Source organism: Chiloscyllium plagiosum, unplaced genomic scaffold (genome assembly GCF_037043375.1).
Source record: "Chiloscyllium plagiosum isolate Xiang-an unplaced genomic scaffold, Cpla_swu_hap1 HiC_scaffold_36, whole genome shotgun sequence".
Classification (NCBI taxonomy): Eukaryota; Metazoa; Chordata; class Chondrichthyes; order Orectolobiformes; family Hemiscylliidae; genus Chiloscyllium; species Chiloscyllium plagiosum.
The window spans coordinates 18524693-18547804 of NW_028270174.1; the positions used below are offsets into that span (position 1 = coordinate 18524693).

The 23112-nt window shown below is 42.9% G+C and overlaps 1 protein-coding gene and 1 long non-coding RNA gene across 2 annotated transcripts in view; one reads left to right on the top strand and one right to left on the bottom strand.

The window, feature by feature from the left end:
• Window positions 1-333: 333 nt before the first annotated feature.
• On the bottom strand, window positions 334-22806 carry LOC148139909 (uncharacterized). Its single transcript, XR_015753319.1, has 3 exons — window positions 22522-22806; window positions 4417-4673; window positions 334-634 (listed from the first exon to the last, which is right to left on the bottom strand). It is a non-coding gene; the product is annotated as an uncharacterized LOC148139909 (long non-coding RNA).
• Window positions 20581-23112, top strand: part of LOC122539433 (thrombospondin type-1 domain-containing protein 4) — a 155481-nt gene continuing 152949 nt past the window's right edge. The window contains exon 1 of the mRNA XM_087980011.1: window positions 20581-20783. Coding sequence (XP_087836137.1) covers window positions 20619-20783 — 165 coding nt within the window. The 5' untranslated portion in view covers window positions 20581-20618. The remainder of the gene's footprint in view (window positions 20784-23112) is intronic.

Here is a 23112-nt window from a genome sequence, read left to right on the forward strand (position 1 = left end):
TCAACACTGACCCTCTGAGGAGTAACCCACCCAGACCTATTTCCCTAACCTATTATCACCTCTGACCAATGTAACTAACCTACTCATCCCTGAACACAATAGGCAGTTTAGCATGCCCACTTAACCTAACCTGCACATCTTTGGATTGTGGGAGGAAACTGGAGCACCCGGAGGAAACCCACGCAGACACGGGGAGAACATACAAACTCCATACAGTTGCATGAGGCTGGAATCGAACCTGGGTTCCTGGCACTGTGAAGCAGCAGTGCTAATCACTGAGCGACTGTGTTAATTAAAATGATTAAGTCTCTTGGGTAAATATAGTGCTTTACTTGTGGGATATCAAAATAATTTTATTATTGACAAAGGGTAAGTAGTTAACATGATTCTTGAAAACAGCAGAGGCTGGTTTGCAGATGCTCTGGCACAGTTGGTAAAAACAAAACCTTCCTCTGGGTTCAAGTTCTGCTCCAAGTCTTGAGTGCCAATGTTGAGGTTGATACTCCATTGCAATACGAAGGGGGTACTGCTCAATTGGAGGTGCCAGCTTTAAATCGAGGGCCCATCGACTTGCTTCACATCGATTCTAGCTTGAAGAAGAGCAGTAGAGAATCCCAAGTATCGCAACCTCAATCTGTATCACAAAAAAAACTGATTAGTCATGATCACATTTCTGTTTGTGGTAGTTGTTCTGTGCAAGTCAGTTGCTGTGTTTCCTGTCTTAGAGTAATAGAGACCTACAGCATAGAAAAGCGCCGTTTGGCCCATCGAGTCTGCACTGGCCAAAAACAACCACCTCGCTATGTGGATCCCATTCTCCAGCACTTGGCAATTACAATAGTGACATTCCTTCAGAAGCACTTCATGGGCTGATAAGTGCTCTGAGACATCTAGTGGTCATGAGAGGCATTATATGTTTTGCGAACTTTTCTTTTCAGGTGGGACTGCTGCCATACTTTCCCAGGCTATGGATTTCTGCCTCAGAAGAAGACTTAAAGCATGATAGGCTATGTTAGATCACCAAAAGGCTGTCCTTTTGAAGGAGCATTACATAGCTTTTAACTAAATGTGGTTTGCCTTCAGGAACATTAATTAATGTTAGAGATAAATTAGATGACTGGAAGAGAATTAGAAGGATGGCTTAGCAAGATTAGAAGGGTGGCAGCAAAAAGGTTATATTGAACTCTACCTCTGCCTGTTACCTTTTGATTTTACCCAAGTGCCCTGCTGTAATGTCCTTAATAATAGCTTCTAACATCTTCGCTATTACAGATATTAAGCAAAGTGGTAAAAACAATGACTGCAGATGCTGGAAACCAGATTCTGGATTAGTGGTGCTGGAAGAGCACAGCAATTCAGGCAGCATCCAAGGACAGGCAAAATTCGAGGACAGGCAAAATGGACGTTTCGGGCAAAAGCCCTTCATCAGGAATAAAGGCAGAGAGCCTGAAGCGTGGAGAGATAAGCTAGAGGAGGGTGGGGGTGGGGAGAGAGTAGCATAGAGTACAATAGGTCAGTGGGGGAGGAGATGAAGGTGATAGGTCAGGGAGGAGAGGGTGGAGTGGATAGGTGGAAAAGGAGCTGGGCAGGTCGGACAAGTCCGGACAAGACAAGGGGACAGTGTTGAGCTGGAGGTTAGAAACTAGGATGAGGTGGGGGAAGGGGAAATGAGGAAGCTGTTGAAATCCACATTGATGCCCTGGGGTTGAAGTGTTCCGAGGCGGAAGATGAGGCGTTCTTCTTCCATGCGTCTGGTGGTGAGGGAGCGGCGGTGGAGGAGGCCCAGCACCTCCATATCCTCGGCAGAGTGGGAGGGGGAGTTGAAATGTTGGGCCACGGGGCGGTTTGTTTGATTGGTGCGGGTGTCCCGGAGATATTCCCTAAAGCGCTCTGCTAGGAGGCGTCCAGTCTCTCCAATGTAGAGGAGACCGCATCGGGAGCAACGGATACAATAAATGATATTAGTGGATGTGCAGGTAAAACTTTGATGGATGTGGAAGGCTCCTTTAGGGCCTTGGATGGAGGTGAGGGAGGAGGTGTGGGCACAGGTTTTACAGTTCCTGCGGTGACAGGGGAAAGTGCCAGGATGGGAGGGTGGATCGTAGGGGGGCGTGGACCTGACCAGGTAGTCACGGAGGGAACAGTCTTTGCGGAAGGCGGAGAGGGGTGGGGAGGGAAATATATCCCTGGTGGTGGGGTCTGTTTGGAGGTGGCCGAAATGTCGGCGGATGATTTGGTTTATGCGAAGGTTGGTATGGTGGAAGGTGAGCACCAGGGGCGTTCTGTCCTTGTTGCGGTTGGAGGGGTTGGGTCTGAGGGCGGAGGTGCGGGATGTGGACGAGATGCGTTGGAGGGCATCTTTAACCACGTGGGAAGGGAAATTGCGGTCTCTAAAGAAGGAGGCCATCTGGTGTGTTCTATGGTGGAACTGGTCCTCCTGGGAGCAAATACGGCGGAGGCGGAGGAATTGGGAATACGGGATGGCATTTTTGCAAGAGATAGGGTGGGAAGAGGTGTAATCCAGGTAGCTGTGGGAGTCAGTGGGTTTGTAGAAAATGTCAGTGTCAAGTCGGTCGTTACTGATCGAGATGGAGAGGTCCAGGAAGGGAAGGGAGGTGTCAGAGATGGTCCAGGTAAATTTAAGGTCAGGGTGGAATGTGTTGGTGAAGTTGATGAATTGCTCAACCTCCTCGCGGGAGCACGAGGTGGCGCCAATGCAGTCATTAATGTAGCGGAGGAAGAGGTGGGGAGTGGTGCCGGTGTAATTACGGAAGATCAACTGCTCTACGTAGCCAACAAAGAGACAGGCATAGCTGGGGCCCATACGCGTGCCCATGGCTACCCCTTTGGTCTGGAGGAAGTGGGAGGATTCAAAGGAGAAATTGTTAAGGGTGAGGACCAGTTTGGCCAAACAAATGAGAGTGTCGGTGGAAGGGTACTGTTGGGAATGTCTGGAGAGGAAAAAATGGAGGGCTTGGAGGCCCTGGTCATGGCGGATGGAGGTGTAGAGGGATTGGATATCCATGGTGAAGATGAGGCATTGGGGGCCAGGGAAACGGAAGTCTTGGAGGAGGTGGAGGGCGTGGGTGGTGTCTCGAACGTATGTGGGGAGTTTCTGAACTAGGGGGGATAGGACAGTGTCGAGGTAGGTAGAGATGAGTTCAGTGGGGCAGGAGCATGCTGAGACAATGGGTCGGCCATGGTGGTCAGGCTTGTGGATCTTGGGAAGGAGGTAGAACCCGGGCAGTGCGGGGTTCCCGGACTATGAAGTTGGAAGCTGTGGATGCCTCACCACCAGACGCATGGAAGAAGAACGCCTCATCTTCCGCCTCGGAACACTTCAACCCCAGGGCATCAATGTGGACTTCAACAGCTTCCTCATTTCCCCTTCCCCCACCTCATCCTAGTTTCTAACCTCCAGCTCAACACTGTCCCCTTGTCTTGTCCGGACTTGTCCGACCTGCCCAGCTCCTTTTCCACCTATCCACTCCACCCTCTCCTCCCTGACCTATCACCTTCATCTCCTCCCCCACTGACCAATTGTACTCTATGCTACTCTCTCCCCACCCCCACCCTCCTCTAGCTTATCTCTCCACGCTTCAGGCTCTCTGCCTTTATTCCTGATGAAGGGCTTTTGCCCGAAACGTCGATTTTGCCTGTCCTCAGATTTTGCCTGTCCTTGGATGCTGCCTGAATTGCTGTGCTCTTCCAGCACCACTAATCCAGAATTAAGCAAAGTGGCCTATAGTTTCTGGCTTTCTGTTTCCCTCTCTTTTTAAATAAAGGAATTACATTTGTTATTTTCCAATCTAACTGAATCTTCCCCAAATCTAGCGAGCATTAGAAGCAATTCATCATTAAACAAAGAACAGCGGATGCTAAAGATCAGAAACAAAAATCAGAAATTGCTGGTGAAACTCAACAGGTCTGTCAGCATCTGGGGAGAGAAAGCAGAATTAACGTTTCAAGTCCAGTGACCCTTCTTCATCCACTATAACCTAGCCGCTTCATTAAACCCTGGGGTGAAGACTGTAATGACTCAAATTGCTCTCGTCACTGGTGATTGTAATTTACTTGAGTTTCTCCTTCCTTCCCTTCTATCTCCTTAATTACAGATATTTCTTGGATGTTACTTGTATTCTCTACAGTGAAGACTGAATTAAAGGGTGACATTTTCCCTTCCCTGGGGTTTAGAGAATAATGGCAAACATGATGAATTAATATGGAGAGCATACTAAAGTCAGATTCTGGCCATTGAGTTAAACAGTTAAATCCTCCCACTTAGCTGGTTAGATCAGTGTTCCTCTTCAGGTGGCAAAAGACCTATGATTTTCATCTTATTAATTATCCTACTCACTGAATTTCTCCTACTTCACCTTCCCATTGATTCGAGATGTTCAAAGCTTTAAAACTTGCCTGGTAAACCAACAGAGTATCCATTGAGTTGGGTCCTGTGCCCCCAGGCTCGGTGAGTACATCCCTGACGTGGCCATGTTCCTTCACTTCAGATGGAGCCACTGCAATAGTGACGAGACATGATGCCTACCTGGACCATCCTTACACCCAACTGGGCAATGGCAAGACACTGATTCCCAGGTCATACATTTGCAGGCAGCAGCTTCTCTCTCACAGTTTTCACTTTGCAGCAGGAAGGAAGAACAGGCAGCTGGTGGCTGGAGGGAACAGCAGAGGTTTAATGTGAAAATCGTGGCGCAGTGTCGCGTAGAGATGTGTATGTGCTAGCAGCTGATGTGTCAAACATATTGCATCTGCCTGAAAAAGCATGATGATGTGTGAACAGGAAAGGAGATTTCTGCTCCATGAGAACACTGTGATCTCCTGTCAGTCAGGAGGATCGCCACATTGAGTCCAGTTCTAGTCCTGTGCTGCTGGTGGTTGAGGAGTGGACAGCTATGGATTTTATGGAGTTTGCAATCACATTGACCTAACATTGGCATTGGATGATCTCTAGCAATTTTCTGAGAATTTTTTGAGTTTAAGAAGCTGCTGCTTAGATATAATACGGTACCTAATTAGATAAAATATATAACCGTGAGGAGAAATTTCTTCATCCAGAGAGTGGTGAGCCTGTGGAATTGTCTACCACTAAAAGAGGTCAAGGCCAAAGCATGGAATGTTTTCAAGAAGGAGTTTGATTTAGTTCTGAGGGCTAATGTGATCAAGGGTATAAGGAGAAAGTGGGAACAGGGGACTGAGTTGGATGATCAGCCATGATCACATTGAATGTCAGAGGCTCAAAGGGCTGAATGGCCTACTCCTGTTCCTATTTTCTATATCCTTATGACCCAACATGACAGTTGGAGATGTGTCACAGATCCAGTGGACAAGCAGGCTGTTGGAAAGGACCGTTTTGGTCTTGTTAAAATGATGGAAGCAGCATCCTGCTGTCTAGCTGAGATGTTAGGCAACTCTTCCATGGGTTTCCCTCCTCATCCTCTGGTACGTCTAGTTCTGATGATTCTGACGACTATCTGTCGAGAAATTGCCAATGAGCATGTGGCTGGTCAGAGAGTTGGTCCAACACAGATCACAGAATCCATGCCATTGTAGCCCAGGGATTGTCCTAGCAATCAAGAAAAGGCAGCCATGGCCTTACTGGTCAGTCCATTGTGGTGGTCTTGAACACTCAGCCCATGTCAAAGCAGACCCGCTAACTCTGTCCATGAGATGGGCCATGGTCAGTCAGTGGGTTGGGGTCATAGATAATCTGAAGTTTTTAGGGCCAGTCCATGGCATTACTGCTGCCAGGGACCTGGGTTTGATCCCAGCCTCGGGCGACTGTCTGTGTGGGGTTTGCACATTCTCCCCATGTCTGTGTGGGTTTCCTACTGGTGCTCCGGTTTCCTCCACAATCTAACGATGTGCAGGTTAGGTGAATTGGACATGCTAAATTGCTCATTGTGTTCAGGGATGGGTGGTTTAAGTGCATTAGTCGGAGTAACTGTAGAGCAGTAGGGGAATGGGTCTTGGTGGGTAACTCTTTGGAGGGTCAGTGTGGACTTGTTGGGCCAAATGGCCTGTTTCCACTCTGTAGGAGTTCTGTTGAGGCCATAGGAAGCTTGACCTGCTTGTTCCCAATGGCTGAGGGATTGTTACAGGGGAATTGTGCAGACTGGGATTGGACCTTGAAGGGATAGTGGGTCAAAGCAAGCCGAGATCACGCTGGCCTTGATGTGAGGAAGGTGTAGGGCCACTACAGTATTGTCGTGTTGATATTCAGGGAGTTCAGGGGTATGGCAGACACAAAGGGCTGACTTGAATTGGGGATGAGGGGGAAGGATTATTGAGGGTCCAGGGAGTAATAGACTATACAAGGCATGAAGAATGGGAACTAATTCATGGGTCGCAGGCAGAGCCTGAAAGTCATGATTCAGTGTCAAATCAGAGTGATAAAAAATCAGCAGAAGCCAAAGTGGGAGCAGTAAGTAGCAAAAGAGATGGAGTTCAGACTCCCCTGCCAATCTCTACTGGCTGACTGTGTACCTTCTGGTCAAGCACAGAAGCACATCTTCTCTATTGAACTGAGGAAGGGCCTGGTTTCCGCCAGTACTCTTAAGTGTCTGAAACCACAGACATTTTTCCTCCTTTGGAGCTAATACATTCCAGTGACATGCTCAGCAGGTTTTTCTAGTTAATGCATGCTCTGAGGGTGACTGTCTGTGCGCTGGGGCGGGGCGGGGGCGGGGGCTGCAGCTGAGCGCCTTGCTGGTTCATCCTGTGAAGGTTCTCCATATTCCTCCTCAGAAGTGGTGCTAGCTCAGAGGGCACCAGACTGTGGCCTCTATCACCAGGCGGTGACCTTTTGTGAGGAGCAGTGGCACTGACCCATGCTGTGAACTCTGTCCTCGCTGAATAGCTCTGGTGGGATGGCCTCCTGATGCAGTCATCTGCACAGAGGGTGAGTATTTTGTCAGTGACCCCATCCAACTGCTGCAAACTGGGAAACCATTGGTCACTGGGAAACTAGGAGTGGCCACCAAAGGCTGAAGGGGAAGATCCTGGTTTGCAAGGATTGCTGGAGTCCACTTGCCTTTTAACTATGGCATCGGAACGTCCAACCCCAGAAGTCTCACCAGTGACGAGAATCTCCAACTCACTCACAACATAATTCACTGAGTACGTTATGCAGCATCTTGTTTGCATAGATAATTAACCAAAAAGCACGTAATTCCATGGGATAACTCTCACATCAGGCAATGACAGATGTCATTATGCTCAGAGCTTTAAGTTAGAAATGGAAAATTCCATTCATTATACCTGTTCAATCCTTCTGCCATCTCTTTATTTTCCATTATCGATACCCCTGGCTTACTTTCTATAGGATCAGTGCTCATTTTGTTCATGATTTTCATTTTTAAAGTGCCTGTAGCATGTCGTGCTGTCTGTTTTTAAAGTTCTAGCTAGCTTTCTCTCATACTATATTTTTCCCTCCGTATTATTTTAATCATTCTTTGCTGTTCATTATATTTAGTCTAATCCTTTGACCTGCTAACTATCTTTGCGTAATCCTTTTTCTTTATCTTTGATAATACATTTAATGTTTTCAGTTAACCATGGAATTATGTTCTCATTAGAAATGATAATTTTTTTGTATTCTGAAATATTCTTTTAAATGTCTACCAACGTAACTTGGTCAACCTAACTTGACAGTTTATTTTTATCCAGCCCTGTTTTCACACCCTCATACATGCCCTTATTTAACCACTAATCCTGGGCCCACTCTTGCCTCTCTCAAGCTGAATGTGAAATTCAGCCATATTACGATGGTTGCTTCTTCACAATGCCTTCATAATGAAGTAATTAATAATCTTATCTCAATGCACAATACCACATCTAGTATAGCCTGCATTCTGGTTGGCTCCAGAATATGCAGTTGTAAGAAACTATCTTGAAAACATTTTATAATCTCCTCATTGAGGTTTTCTTTGTTAAAGCGGATTCTGGATAGTCCAAGATGGAGGATGGGAAAGTGTTGTGGCTGTAAGAACTGCTCCGTTTTTGAACTATTTTCAGTGTTAGAGCTGATTTCCTCAAATTCTAGGAACAGTAATTACTGTTCTATAAGCTGTTATGTTGTTTTGAAATTTTGGTTAAAAATAAAATCTAAACAATGGCACTTTAAAAAGGAAGAGAGACAAAGACAGTGACCGCATGGGAAGTGAAGCAAGTGAAACAAATGGAGCAGTAAGCCTGCACAGCTGTCTGACCCAGCAGTAAGCCTGCACAGCTGTCTGACCCAGCAGAGAACCTGCATAGCTGTCTGACCCAGCAGTGAACCTGCACAGCTGTCTGACCCAGCAGAGAACCTGCATAGCTGTCTGACCCAGCAGAGAACCTGCATAGCTGTCTGACCCAGCAGTGAACCTGCACAGCTGACTGCCTCAGCTATTTAGGTTCAAGTATCTGGACATTGGAGTTCAGAGGGTGGTGCGTGTATGGAATAAGCTGCCAGAGGAAGTGGTGGAGGCTGGAACAATGACAACATTTAAAAGGTATCTGGATGGACATATGAATGGGGAGGGTTTAGAGAGCTATGGGTGAAATGCTGGTAAGTGGGACTAGGTTTATTTAGGATATCTGTTTGGCATGAATGAGTTGGACCGAAGGATCTGTTTCTGTGCTGTACATCTCTGACTCTATCTATTATTTCTAATCATCATGTGGATTAAAGTTATCACCGTATATTTTTGACAATTCACATTATTTCTTCCTCTGTACTCCCTCCTCCCACGTGGTTACGGCTGGGCACATATACACCACTCCAACAAGTGTATTCATGCTTTCCATATCCTGGTTTCTTGTTAGGTGCGCTCTCTCTCTCTGTTGTTAATACTATCCTTAATCATTAACTTATTTATACGGCAGCTTTATTGCAATAAAAAATTCCAATGCCCTTTACCAAAAAATTATAAATTAAACACAACACTCAGTCACGTAAGGAGATGTCAGACAAAAAGCTTTGTCAAAAACATAGATTTTGAGGAGTATATTCAAGAGGAAAAGTGAGGTGGAGCAGTACATGGAGTGAATTTAGAAACCTGGAGCAAAGGTGTCTGACAGCACAACCACCATCAGTGGAGCCATTAAAACTGGGGATGCAGAAGAGGCTAGAACTAAGGGAGTGCAGAAATTTCAGAGGGATGAAGGATATGCCACATCACCCAAAATCCACCCTGTGCAGATTTCAGAGGCAACACTGATGGGGGCTAAATTAAAGTTCTAAGTATCTATTCATGAATTCACTATTTAAAATAAAGTGATAAACCATTCAGTACATTTAATCACTTATTATTCAAAAATTAGATTTAATAGTCCCACTTCAAATAGTTCATAATCACTTGGCATTATCAATGAAACTGTGATGCAGCAGGTACCCCACTGTGGCAAAAGAAGGTTGTGAAGTTGGTCATTCAATCTAATCCTGGAATGCTAAAATCCAAGCTTATATCAACAGACAGATTGAAATAGCAAGCATTTTTAAACATTCCAGCTAGCTTATTCTTTCAAATATTTAAATTGTAGGATTTTTAAAATGCTGACAGCTCTTTTGATAGTTCCTCTGACAGCTTTGTTGACAGCTGTCTTTGAGTGGAAGCACTTTTTTATATGTATTCATATTTATTTTTAACACTCTGAAAAGATTAGATTAGATTAGATTAGATTAGATTACATTACAGTGTGGAAACAGGCCCTTTGGCCCAACAAGTCCACACCGACCCGCCGAAGCGAAACCCACCCATACCCCTACATTTACCCCTTACCTAACACTACGGGCAATTTAGCATGGCCAATTCACCTGACCCTGCACATCTTTTGGACTGTGGGAGGAAACCGGAGCACCCGGAGGAAACCCACACAGACACGGGGAGAACGTGCAAACTCCACACAGTCAGTCGCCTGAGGCGGGAATTGAACCCGGGTCTCAGGCGCTGTGAGGCAGCAGTGCTAACCACTGTGCCACCGTGCCGCTTAATTCTGTGAAAGTGCACCTCACCTCTCCAAAGGTGCCTCAAGCCCATTTCCAAAATGGTCCTTCAGCTATGCAAGCAATGCTGCAAAGGTTAGGTCTGTTTCTATCGAGTATAATCTGTGTTTCCTACCCCTGGCCCACAAAAATCAGATGTGACTGAGGACACTACTGTTTTATATGAGCAGTTAACTCTGTAGTTAACTATAGGTGAGGATTTAGAACCAACCCCCATTACTTCCCCCTGCACAACCAGTAATTACCATGTTAGGGGATGGACTGTTGGATTTAGATCTTTGGAACCATTTTCATCATAGTGGAGAGGCTCTCCGATGTTGTGAAAATTCAGCAAAGGAAACTACAGAATTGATATGTATGCAGAAAAGCGTGAGAGGTCTGGATTAGTGTGAAGCCTAATTAAAGTTTTGCAGTGAAACATGTGACTTTGATGAATTGATAGACACAACAATGAAGGACAGAATATTCTTTGGAATATCAGATCATTCTCTGAGAGAGAATGTTTGGAGCATACGTTGATGTGTAGGACAGCTGAAAACATAAAACAGGAGGCCAACATGAGCAATGGAAAAATGCTTTAAAAAAAAATTCAAGCAATCTTCAACAAAGAAGTTGACAAGCGATCAAATGGATTTATGAAATGTAATCAGTCAAAACTAAAGCAGATAAATGGAAAATGCTGTCAATGGTGTGGAAAACATCATAAACTCAATGCTCCTTAAAGCCTTTAGGGAAACCTATATGAAAATAACTAGAATTCAAGATGTTGTAAATTATAAAATAAGTAAAATCCATTCCTTGCTTTGGAAAATAAAGTGACTTGAAGATTTTTTGGTGAATGTGATAGCAACAGTTCTCGCAATCGAGAAATTGGATGTTATCACTGGTGGTGAGAGGGAACCATACAATTCAAACGAGGTGCAGATGCACAGGAGCAAGCTTTAAAGCAAAACTTGATAAATGTATGAGGATGAGAAGAATAGAGTTTGTGATAATAGGATTAGGAACGGTAGAAAGGTAAGAGACTGATACAAAGCATGAATGCCAGTGTGGAGAAATTAACCACTTCTGTTTGTGCTAACCGTTCACTCTAACAAGTCATTACCATCCAAGGAAATTTAACGATAGTTTAAATGTTAGTTTCGTTTGAGGAGGCTAAGCGGAGCTGACCTGCCTTGTGACAACAGTAAAAGGAAAGTATATTACTAACTATCTAAGACTATATTAAACCAAAGTCATTTATCAATATATATGAGGATGCTTAGGCAATGTTAAGGCATGAATATGTTTGAAAAGCATGAACTGTGAAAGGGTACTCCAATATGCAAGTTACAGAATTGTTATGCAGTAGTATTGGAACTTGTTTCAAAGACCGAACTGTTTGCCAAGGTACCAAATCAGCACCGACTGATATGTTCCCAATAATCTATCCACTTACAAAATACTAGTTGTAAATTGAAGAGAAAACTAAATGGAGCTTGATAATACGAAGGACTTAGGGGCCAGAAAGAGAAGTGATGAATCAATGGAATGCAAGATTTGTAATTGTTGAAGTAAAGAATGAATATGCTTACATTCCATAAATGTAAATGGGACTACAAGCCTCCAAATCATGAAAAAAGTTGTCATGTTGCCAGAGTGTAATATTTTAATGAGTGAGGTGTATCCAATGTTTTTAGCAATTGATATAGGATAAGCTAAGTTCCAAGTTATGCAAGTTCAATATCCCTTTAGGGAGGTATTGATTTTTTCCAGTTTTCCATTCTGATTGCATCAGCACATGAAATATATTACAAAGGCATCAAAACTGTATATGAACAAGCTGGAAATGTTGACTCGAGCGTCTGGCATTATCATGTTGGGTTCATGCAAAGAGAAGCATGGCAACATACTTCAGAAAAGTATTTGAATTCACTGGAAGAGACAAGCTAAAACATGATAAAGGCAGTGATGTAGTTTGAGCCATTGAGCTGTCAACTCTTGGTGCCATCTTCACTGGTGAAGGCACTAAGCCAGATACAAAGTAAAATAAAGCTATCAGATAAATACCACAGCTACATTGTAAGGAAGATGCTACAAAGTGATGATACTCAGTGAACTAAACTGTAATGTCTTTAAGAGCACCTGTTTGAACTTGAATCCAATTTTTTCCGACCCTCCCCGCTCTCCGCACGAAGCCAGTTCCTTAGTATGAGAACGTGCTGCAGCTTGAATTCTACCGCATCATCAACAAGCGAACCATGTAACGCCTTGTTGACTGCAAACAAGCTGTAAGTTTTCTTGTTGCCTTTAAGCAATACATACATGTCGCAACAATTTACAGACAACCTGCTTTAACCCCTCTAGGCATAATCCAACCCATCTATCCACAGTGACCTAGTACTGCTGTTCTCACTGCATAGCTTGGTCTTTAAAATAGGGGACAGTTCAACTGGATGGATTGAGCACATAACTGCTTCACTGTAACAACAGCAGCTTTCATCGAAAGAGCACCTTTGAAGTAATTAAATGTCCTGAAGCACATCCTGTTATAAGACAGAATGTAGCACCAGGTTATGCAAGGGGCTAGTGGATCAGGCAATCAAAAGCTTGGTCAAGATATGTTTTAAGGAGATTCTAAAATAAGGAAGAATTGGAAATAGACAAAGAGGTAAAGGCAGTGTATTCTAGAGTGTGGGGCTGAGGCAACTGAAGAGTGCCGGAGCAAATGAAATCAGATATGGTCCATATCAGAATCACATGACCGCAGACAATCCAGGTGGTTGTGGGAGCAGAGTTACCATAGACCATTCAGTCCATTCCTGAAGAAGGGCTTATGCCCGAAAAGTCGATTCTCCTGTTCCCTGGATGCTGCCTGACCTGCTGCGCTTTTCCAGCAACACATTTCCAGCTCTGATCTCCAGCATCTGCAGACCTCACTTTCTCCATTCAGTCCATTAAGTCTGCTTCTCCATTCAATGAGATCATGGCTGATCTCATAATCCTCAATTCACTTTCCTACCTTTTCCCATAACCCTTGATTCTCTTACTGATTATGAATTTGTCTATCTGAGCCTTGAATATCCTTAATGACCTCAATCCTGAACAGCCCTCTGTGATGAAGAATTGCACAGATTCACAATCCTCTCAGAGAAGAAATTCCTCCTCGTTGAGTTAGGGAGGAGCACGGCCATACAAGGATTTGAAAATATAGATGGGAAGCTTAAAACCAAGTCATTGTGAGGATGGGGCTTGAAGGGTCAGTCAGGGGATTGAGAGTTATAAGTTAGCCAGGAAAGATCTAAAGAGAGGGCTAAGAGCGACATGAGAAGTTGTTGGCGGATAGGATCAAGGAAAATCCTAAGGCCTTCCATAGGTACATCAGGAATAAAAGAATGACTCGAGTAAGATTAGGGCCAATCAAAGGTAGTAGTAGGAAGTTGTGTGTGGAATCTGAGGACATAGGGGAAGCGCCTAATGAAAACTTTTTGTCAGTATTCACATTGGAAAAGGGCAATGTTAGTGAGAATACGGAGTTACAGGCTACTAGATTAGATGGGATTGTGATTGACAAAGAGGAGGTTTTAGCAATTTTGGAACATCTAAAAATAGATAAGACCCCTGGGCTGGATGGGATTTATCCTCGGATTCTTTGGGAAGCCAGGGAGGAGATTGCAGAGCCTTTGGCTTCGATCTTTATATCATCATCGTCAACAGGAGTAATGCCAGAAGACTGGAGGATAGTAAATGTTGTTCCCTCGTTTAAGAAGGGGAGTCGGGACAACTCTGGTAATTAAGGGCCAGTGAGTCTTACTTTGGTGTGGGTAAGGTGTTGGAAAATGTTATAAGAGATAAGATTTATAATCATCTAGAAAGGAATAATTTGATTAGGGATAGTCAACACGGTTTTGTGAAGAGTAGGTCATGCCTCACTAACCTTATTGAGTTCTTTGAGAAGATGACAAAACAGGTGAATGAAGGTAAAGCAGTTGATGTGGTGTATGTGGACTTCAGTAAGGCATTTGATAAGGTTCCACATGGTAGGCTATTGCACAAAATACGGAATCTCGGGATTGAAGGTAACTTAGTGGTTTGGATCAGAAATTGGCTAGCTGAAAGAAGACAGAGGGTGGTGGTTGATGAGAAATGTTCATCCTGGAGCTCAGTTACCAGTGGTGTGCGGCAACGATCTGTAAGGATCTGTATTTGGGCTACTGCTGTTAGTCATTTTTATAAACTATCTGGATGTGGGCGTAGAAGGATGGCTTAGTAAATGTATGGATGACATGAGAGTAGGCAGAGTTGTGGATAATGCCAAAGGATGTTATGGATTACAGAGGGATATAGATAAGATGCTGAGCTGGGCTGAGAAGTGGCAAATGGAGTTTAATGTGGAAAAGCGTGAGGTAGTTCACTTCAGAAGAAGTAACAGAAATGCAGAGTACTGGGCTAATGGTAAAATTCTTGGCAGTGTAGATGAACAGAGAGATTTTGGTGTCCAGGAGCACAAATCCCTGGAAGTTGCCACCTAGATTAATAGAGTTGTTAAGAAGGCATATGGTGTGTTGGCATTTATTGGTAAGGGGATTGAGGTTTGGAGCCACAAGGTCATGGTTCAGCTGTACAAGACACTGGTAAGGCTGCACCTGGAGTATTGTGTACAGTTCTGGTCCCGCATTATAGGAAGGATGTGGAAGCTTTGAAAAGTGTTCAGAGGAGATTTACTTGGATGTTGCCTGGTATGGAAGGAAAGTCTTATGAGGAAAGGCTGAGGGAACTGAGGCTGTTGTCATTGGAGAGAAGAAGGTTGAGAGGTGACTTAATCGAGATGTATAAGATAATCAGAGGGTTAGATAGGGTGGACAGTGAGAGCCTTTTTCCTCGGATGGTGAAGGCTAACATGAGGGGACATAGTTTTAAGTTGAGGTCTGATAGATTTAGGACAGATATCGGGGTAGTTTCTTTGCTCAGAAAGTGTAGGGGCATGGAATGCCCTGCCTGCAACAGTAGTAGACTCGCCGACATTAAGGACATTTAAATGGGCATTGGACATACATATGGATAATAATGTAACGGTGTAGGTTAGATGGGCATCAGATTAATTTCACAGGTCAGCACAATATTGTTCTATGTTCTATTGCTTGTCTGGAACGCTGCAGGTCAGCAAGGTGAAAGGGAAATGGGATTGGTGTAAGTTCAGACAAGGGCACTAGGGGTTTGGATGATCTCAAGTTTACAGAGGATAGATTTTAAGATACCAGCCAGAAGTGCAATGCAATAGTCAAATCAGGAGATAACAAGGATATGAATCAAGGTTTCAGCGGATGAGCTGGGAGAGACGTGAAGCTGACTGATGCTGCACTGGAGTTTAGAAGAATGTAAGGTGATCTCATTGAACATATAGGATTCTTAAAGGGGCTTGAGTAAGTGCTGAAAGGATGCTTCCCCTCATGGGAGACTCTAGGACCAGAGGTCAATAGTCTCAGAGGTGAGGAGGAATTTCTTCTCTCAGAGTGTTGTAAGTCTGTGCAACTCCTTGCAACAGAGACCTGTGGGCGGCAGAGTCCTTATGTATATTGAAGGTTGAAACAGACAGTCCCTTGACCAGTCAGAGAATGAAGGGTAATGGGGAAAGGGCAGGAAATGAAAGTGAAGGATGTCAGATCAGCCCTGATCCTATTGAATCATAGAGCAGACTGGAGGGACCAAATGGCTTATCCCTCTTATAGTCTTGTAGGTAGAACCAAGAGAGTACTGAGATAGACCTGGGTGTCGTTTGTGTGCACACACAGTCTAACACTGAGCACAGTAGGTAGTTGACAAATAGGATGTATCTGAAGATTATTGTGAAATGTGACACTACAAAAGTACAAAATAAGCTTTTCAGAGCCAGTGAGGGTGTTTTGCAGCAATTATGAAGTTCGTATAAACTCCAGTTTCACCACATTTTACAAGGTGTAGCTTTTTTTCGAAGGAACTTGCCTCAAGGCCAACAGTGCTACTATGGAGAAAACAAAAAATGCTGCAAATCACAGTGGGTCAGGCAGCATCCCTGGAGAGAGAGCAAGCTAAAGTTTTTAGTCTGGATGACTCTTCATCAGAGCTCACACAGTGTTACCGTGGATGTGCTCACCAGAGAGGTTGCACTTTTCTGGAATCTCTACAGAACTTTCTTTAGACAAATGTAGACTCAGTGATAGCATCTTCTGGATGTCTGCATTATTCTGTATGTTTGAAGTCCAGATGTTACTGTTTAATTCACCAGAGTTGACATTGATTGCTTATAGTTTCACCATCACTACCACAGCAAAATCCAGAATCTTATATTCTGGATGAAACATTGAACTGAGGACCTCTCGGCCAGGTCAAGGTAAAGAAAACCCCTGACTTGATTTGGAAAGCGCTGGCCAAAATGTTCTGCCTTCAACTATCACTGTTTGTGCTGTCTCGGTGGAGCTTTCTGTGCATAGTGTGGCTGCAGTCTTTGCACTCGAAGAGATACAATGGATATGAATGTGCTAAGCATGTGCTGAGATTGTGATCAGACAGCATAGAAACACAATCTTGCTTATAACCTGTTAAATGCTGACAATAAACGGTCTGAACTTCTAACTGAATATAACTAGGTATTTTGCACTAAACAGTCTTCCCAGAGGAACCTGAGGTTTCTCGAGCAAGTGGCCTTTTCATCACTTGCGAAGAAATGTTTCAGAATTCACTGGTGACTGTATTACGTGTGTTGAACAGCTCTACTCATTGACAGGAATAAAATGGTATTCCACAGTTACTGCATGTCCCTTGCTGCTGTTTGAGACTTTCAAATTGTGAGCATATGCCACATGATTTATAGAGCAAATCGCATTCTGACAGTGACTAAAACAGCTAATAATCTGAGGAATAAATGAAGTGTTTCTTACTTGGGAAAGCTGTGTGATTTCATCAAAGACCTCTGTCAAAATACTGCTATGGTCTATGGAGCTAGTTCTAAACAAAAATTATAAACATGAGGATAGTTTAACATTGAGCATGTGGTGAATAATAAATGTAGCTGAAAGAAACCCCTAATTACCGGCCTGTCCAGATGTTAGCAATACTGGCACAAACAGCAAATTACAATAGTTTGTACATAAGTACAGTTCTGCCTTTGAAATGCCAGGCAGCAATTCCAAGAATGTACACTGCACAGCCGATAAAAGCCATTTTAAACAGAAATATAAATCTCCATCAAAGATGTCATTTACACATTTACACCCTCCTTACAATGCTGCTCAGTGACAAGGCACTCACTTGGACAAGATGTGTGCTGAAGACATGCCCATCAGTGGCTCTACTTATAATGTCTAATTATCTCACTGTTTTCTTACACTCAGCAATAATTTCTCCCATATTGCATATTATTTGAAATTAAACCAATGAATGGCAGTCAGCTATTTTTCACATCCAGCATCTCCCTCTTTTTCTTCCTCTGGGGTATAAATTACAGAATTAAGGGTATTTCGAGCAATAAGAATATAATATTAGATTCCATTCTACACAGTGTGGAAACAGGCCCTTCAGCCCAACAAATTCACACCAACCCTCCAAAGAGTAACCCACCCAAACCCATTTCCCTACTCTTTATTTACCCCTGACGACAGGCAATTTAGAATGGCCACATTTATGGATTGTGGGAGGAAACCAGAGCACCCAGAGGAAACCCACGCAGACACGGGGAGAATGTGCAAACTCCACACAGATAGTTGCCCGAGGCTGGAATCAAACCTGGGTCCTTGGCACTGTGATGCAGCAGTGTTAACCACTGAGCCACCGTGCCATCCCTGTTGGGGTTGCTGCTGCGTTATCTGCCTTACTTCAACTTTCTTTGGAAAGCTGCAGTATTGTATTAAGTTCAAACTTGTGACACAGTAATACCACTAAAAAAAATGGTTCATATTTCTTATCTTTTTTTTGGGGATTGAAACTGGACAGTAATATTTTAACAGTCCCTGGAGAACATGCGCTGATCATCTGTAAAACAAAAAGTACCATGCGGGCTTTAAGCACAGCATGAGATTACGGTGATTGACAAGTCTTTTCACTTGGAGCCAGTGTAAAGGATAGTATTTTGTTTGAAAATATTACATTGTTGGAAAAGTGATGACCAGCTCTTCCACTGAGGGCAAGGGCTTGTTCCTTTGGATGGAGCCTGATCTTTGACACAAAACAACTCCTCAAACTCAGGCAGAGTGTCTGGATAGAATAGGGGGAAATATCACATCATGTTAAATTTTATGATTTGGAGATGCTGCTGTTGGACTGGGGTGTACAAAGTTAAAAATCACACAACACCAGGTTATAATCCAACAGGTTTAATTGGAAACACTAGCTTTCAGAGCGCTGCTCCATCAGGTGGTTGTGGAGTACACAATTGTAAGCAAAAGTTTACAGTGTGATGTAACTGAAATTATACATTGAAAAAACCTTGATTGTTTGTTAATTTCAGTTACATTACACTGTAAACTTTTGCTATAAATTCTGTGTCTTACAAATGTGTATGCCACAACCCCCTGATGAAGGAGCAGTGCTCTGAAAGCTAGTGCTTCCAATTAAACCTGTTGGACTATAACCTGGTGTTGTGTGATTTTTAACTTTGTTATTTTTTAAATTCACTCATGGGATGTGGATCTTGGAGTCACATGTAAGCCAGACCAGGTAAGGGTGGCAGTTTCCTTCCCTAAAGGACATTAGTGAACCAGATGGGCTTTCCCCAACAATCAACAATGGTTTCATGGGCCATCATTAGACCTTAATTCCTGTATTGAATTCAGATTCAATCATCTGCCGTGGTGGGATTCGAACATTAGCTGAGTCTCTGGATTAACAGTCCAGCAATAACACCACTAGGCTATCGACTGCCCTGTAATGGGGGACATACAGCGTCCTTAGCATCAAAGTCCAGTGAGGGAGGGTGAAGCTATATTTTAATATACATAACCTGTGTAGCAGGTAGGATCAGAATCTGGTAATGAGTTGGCTAGTGTTGTCCAGTTCAGACTAAGCAGTGGAAGAGCACTGCATTTGTGTCAGCATAGTGGTACACCTAGGGCTTCTGCTGCAGTCTCCAGTGCCCACCTGTATAAAAGATGTCAATGTGTAACACTGCCACTTCAGTCGGGAGCTCAATCCACTCAGCTAGCCTGGACACACCCTTTGCCCATACTGTAGGACAGCACACATGATCTCACTGGGCAGTCCAGCTTCCATTGTCATGTCAGGGCCCTTACACCAGAAACGCACAATTGCACAGTAACTACAGGAGTCCACAAAAGGAATTTTTTACCTGTCACTGTTATGTATTGTGTAAATGCGCCTTAAGCGTGATGATATAAAACCTCATGTCTGTGAAATAAACATACACAATTATTGCAAGCAAGACCACTTAGCCTGTCGTATACATGGTTCCTTGGCACAGTGAGGTATTCAGAGCTTTTTGTAGTCATTAATTTGTAAATAAAGTACATTAGTTCAACACCTTCTGCTCCTTACTGTCATCTTATGTTTTCTGGTACAGCTATTTGCCTGTAATCAGTCACATTATATAATGGACTTCTACATCAGATTGATATGATTTTGGATTACGTTCTGAATGCCCCATTTTCTAGCTGTTTATGTTCCTGCAAGTCACTAACTAAGTCTCGTTTAATGACCCTTTCTTTTCATTGGTTTTGCTTTGACAATTTCTTCCCTTTCTGCTGATTTTAAATTATTAATCCTTTCAGAACTTCTGTTACATTCCATTGAAAGAAGTGGAATGTTAGTTTAATTTAAAACAAAAACTAAAACTGCTGGAAGCACTCAGCGGAGTCTGTCACCATCTGGAAAGAGAGAGCAGACTGGATATAACCCTCCGATAGAATGGGTCGGTTCTAATGAAGTGGTTTAACCGATCTGTACTGGTTCTGTCCTTTTCTCCCTGCTTTAGCTGACAATATGATCTTTGTGGGGAAATAGGAACGTTTAATGTTCTCGCTGTGCGGAGTTGGCTCTATCAGATTGTGTGGTAAATCACATCGCCCTTTCAAGAAAAATCTTAGTACTCCGTTCCCCCACACACCCAGTGAAAACGAAGCTCAGTGATACAGCAAAACAAAAAGGTCTGGATACAATCTCCCTTTCAGTCGGCTTTGCCATTCAGTTTGCCCTGTGAAGACTGCCCAGGTTAACTCCAGCTAGATTCCATTCAGTACTGGCATACATTGTGACTCTCACCATCCTGCTCACATTGTTGCCACTTGCTAGTTTACATTTCTTCCAAAGCAAATGAAATATGACCCAAGAAAGTCAGCCGTTTCATACTGAGCAGTTTTTTAAGGAAATTAATTGCCCACAGCTTCCCTTTATCCACTGTGTTGTTGGTTTGAGTGGTGGGCTAGGTGTTTCTATTGGGACATTTAGAATCAGTGGGAGGTGTCTATTTGGAAGGGGGTGGGAAGGTTACCTTACAGTCTTTAGGAGCTGATATTAATGTCCCTCCCACTGCTGGAGAGTGTTAAAAGCCTACAGGCATCTAAAATTGGCATCATTTATATTGCACAGGCTTTCTGCTGCAGTTCCCCTTCAGCTTTCTTTAGCAAACAGAGGGCCTGCTTCCTTGATGGTTGCTACTGCCAATGCAAATCAGCAAGATAAAGTGAAGTGTATTATGACTGTGAGAATGAAGGCTACTGCTGGAATTTCCCTTGCTGTGCTCTTGGAAACTTTTCTAATTTGTTGTAAACCTTGTCTTTCACTACCTCCAAATTTCAGTTTTATGAGAGAGGTAAGTGGTGAAATAGACTACAACATTACTTTCCGATATAAGTCTGTACAGTTACTATATTACCTGTAATAAGGTATAATGAGAACAGTAAGGAGCAACTTTCAGAAGGTGTTCTCAGTTTAGAAAAAACTTAACATTATCAAACCTGCAGTTATGTGAATGTTATTACTTAAGAGTAGTAGGGTTCTTCTTTCTGTTTACTCTTTACTGTGGATGTATGTTTAAATTTGATCAGCTTTAAGTATTCCACATACCAGGTGAAGAATGAACTAACATCTTAAGTGTGACATATGCAGGAACGGGTAGCGGCTAGTTTTAGTGGTTATTGCATTTGGAATGTTGAGATTGTGACATAATTTAGCCCTTCAGAAGTGATGGAGTTTTTCATTTTTCAGAAGCTAATACAATTTCAATTTTTTTTGCAACATTTTGCAAAACTATGAAGTGATGTTGAGCCAATGGGAATGGAAGAGAGAGCAAGCAGCAATAGTGAAGGACTTTTTAAAATAGTACAAACTACAGTTTGACCTCCTCTGTACAATTACCTATTATCCTTTCTGAACAATACTGAGCTTACGGTACATTATGAGTCGAAGATGACTACTGAGCTGCTGGAAGCAATTGCGTAGGAGTCCCCAAATGTTCAGCCTTGTTTGTGAACCTTTTGATTTCTTAGTTTACCAGTTCTGTCAAATCTCTGTTCACTTGGCAGAACCCTCTGTTACTTTCAGCATATTGGCTAGAGATTGCAAATTCTGCTGTGTGGACTACATTGAATGTTGCAGTATCCACAGTCTTACCTTCTTTACTTGCACCTTCTGGTAAATGTCTTTTTAATCGGGTTTGTTTTATGGAGATTCAACTCTTCTTCCAGCTTCTGTCTTTGTCATGTCCATTTGTGTCATAACGAAGCTGGCCAGGATTGAATCGCAGAGATTTTCTTCCACAAGTAATCATGCAGGATCTTTTACCAGATCTAATACTCATTGCACATGGTGCTGTCAGAAAGTGCTGATCTTAGAAGCAACCCTGTATTATCACTTGTTGAACTATATAGGCTTTTAACTTCAGAAAGCCCATGAAAAAGATTTATGTTGAAGCTTCTGAATTGGAGTACCTCCCACAGAGAGTAGAAACAATCCTTTTATCCCCATCATTTGTATCAAAAAATTGTAGCATGTACAGAGAATGAACCCATGCCGGAGGAACTATTTCATTATCTTGCATCTACTGGAATGAGACGTTAGTTGTCATATGTGGTTCAACTGCACTTTTTAATTTTCAGCAAAAGGCATTCAAGATGGAAGCTGGGGAAGTACTTTTCAAATCTCACCAAAAAGCAGTGAGAGTATGTTAATGTTTAGCACTGGTTAGCTCCGATTAGTGGAACTGGCTACATGATATTGATAACCTTGCTGATGCAAACTGACAGAAGTATCCCAAAAGGTACTTTGCAGTCTGTATTCAGTGGAATAAGAGCAGTCAATAGCTGTTTGCGTGCACACGTGTCTGAGTGTGTGTGTGTGTATGTGTATGTGAGTGTGTGTGTGTGTGTATGTGTGTGTGTGTCTGTGTGTGTGTGTGTATTAGTGCATGAGTATGTGTGTGTATTAGTGCGTGAGTATGTGTATTCCGTTAACTAATGAACTCGGACATTAATTGCAATCCACTCCCCACTTTTTGCACTTCCAAAATGAACACAATTAAAAGTGGCACTTAACAGCAATATAGTACTTACTGTTAAATGGCTTGAGTCATGTCGCAGACTTTATTCTTGGCTCAATTTTATTTCATCCTCAGCACCCCTGCAGTATTTAATGTCTGAATACAGCCAGCAGAAAAGTAAAAAATACACACTGACTGTTTCGTGCCAAAAGTAGAAAAAGGCTGCCAGGGATTTACTGGCAACAACCAATGTCAGGTGCAAATTCAAAAAATAATTTCCACCAGTCTTCAATTAAATATGTATCGATAAATTTCAAAATCATCACAAACTGGACATTTGCAATAGACTACACCTGGATTAAGAAGTCAGTAGATCGTTGCAACCATTTCACAGAGAGAGAGAGAGAGTAAAACAAAGTTTGCGAAATTGAAAATGGTAAATTACATGGCAAGATTGGTCAGTCTGTTTGAAAAGAAGAGGGTTAAGGTTTCAGGTGTGGATATTACTTCACAACCCAGAAGAGTTAACCCTTTCCCTTACAGCTGAAGGACCCGCTGTATATTTCCAGTGTTCTCATGTGGGGAATATATAAGAAAGAGTTAAGTGAGTTGTGTGTTTGTGATGGCACGCAATGCAGCTGGACAGAAAGATCACATTTAAGAG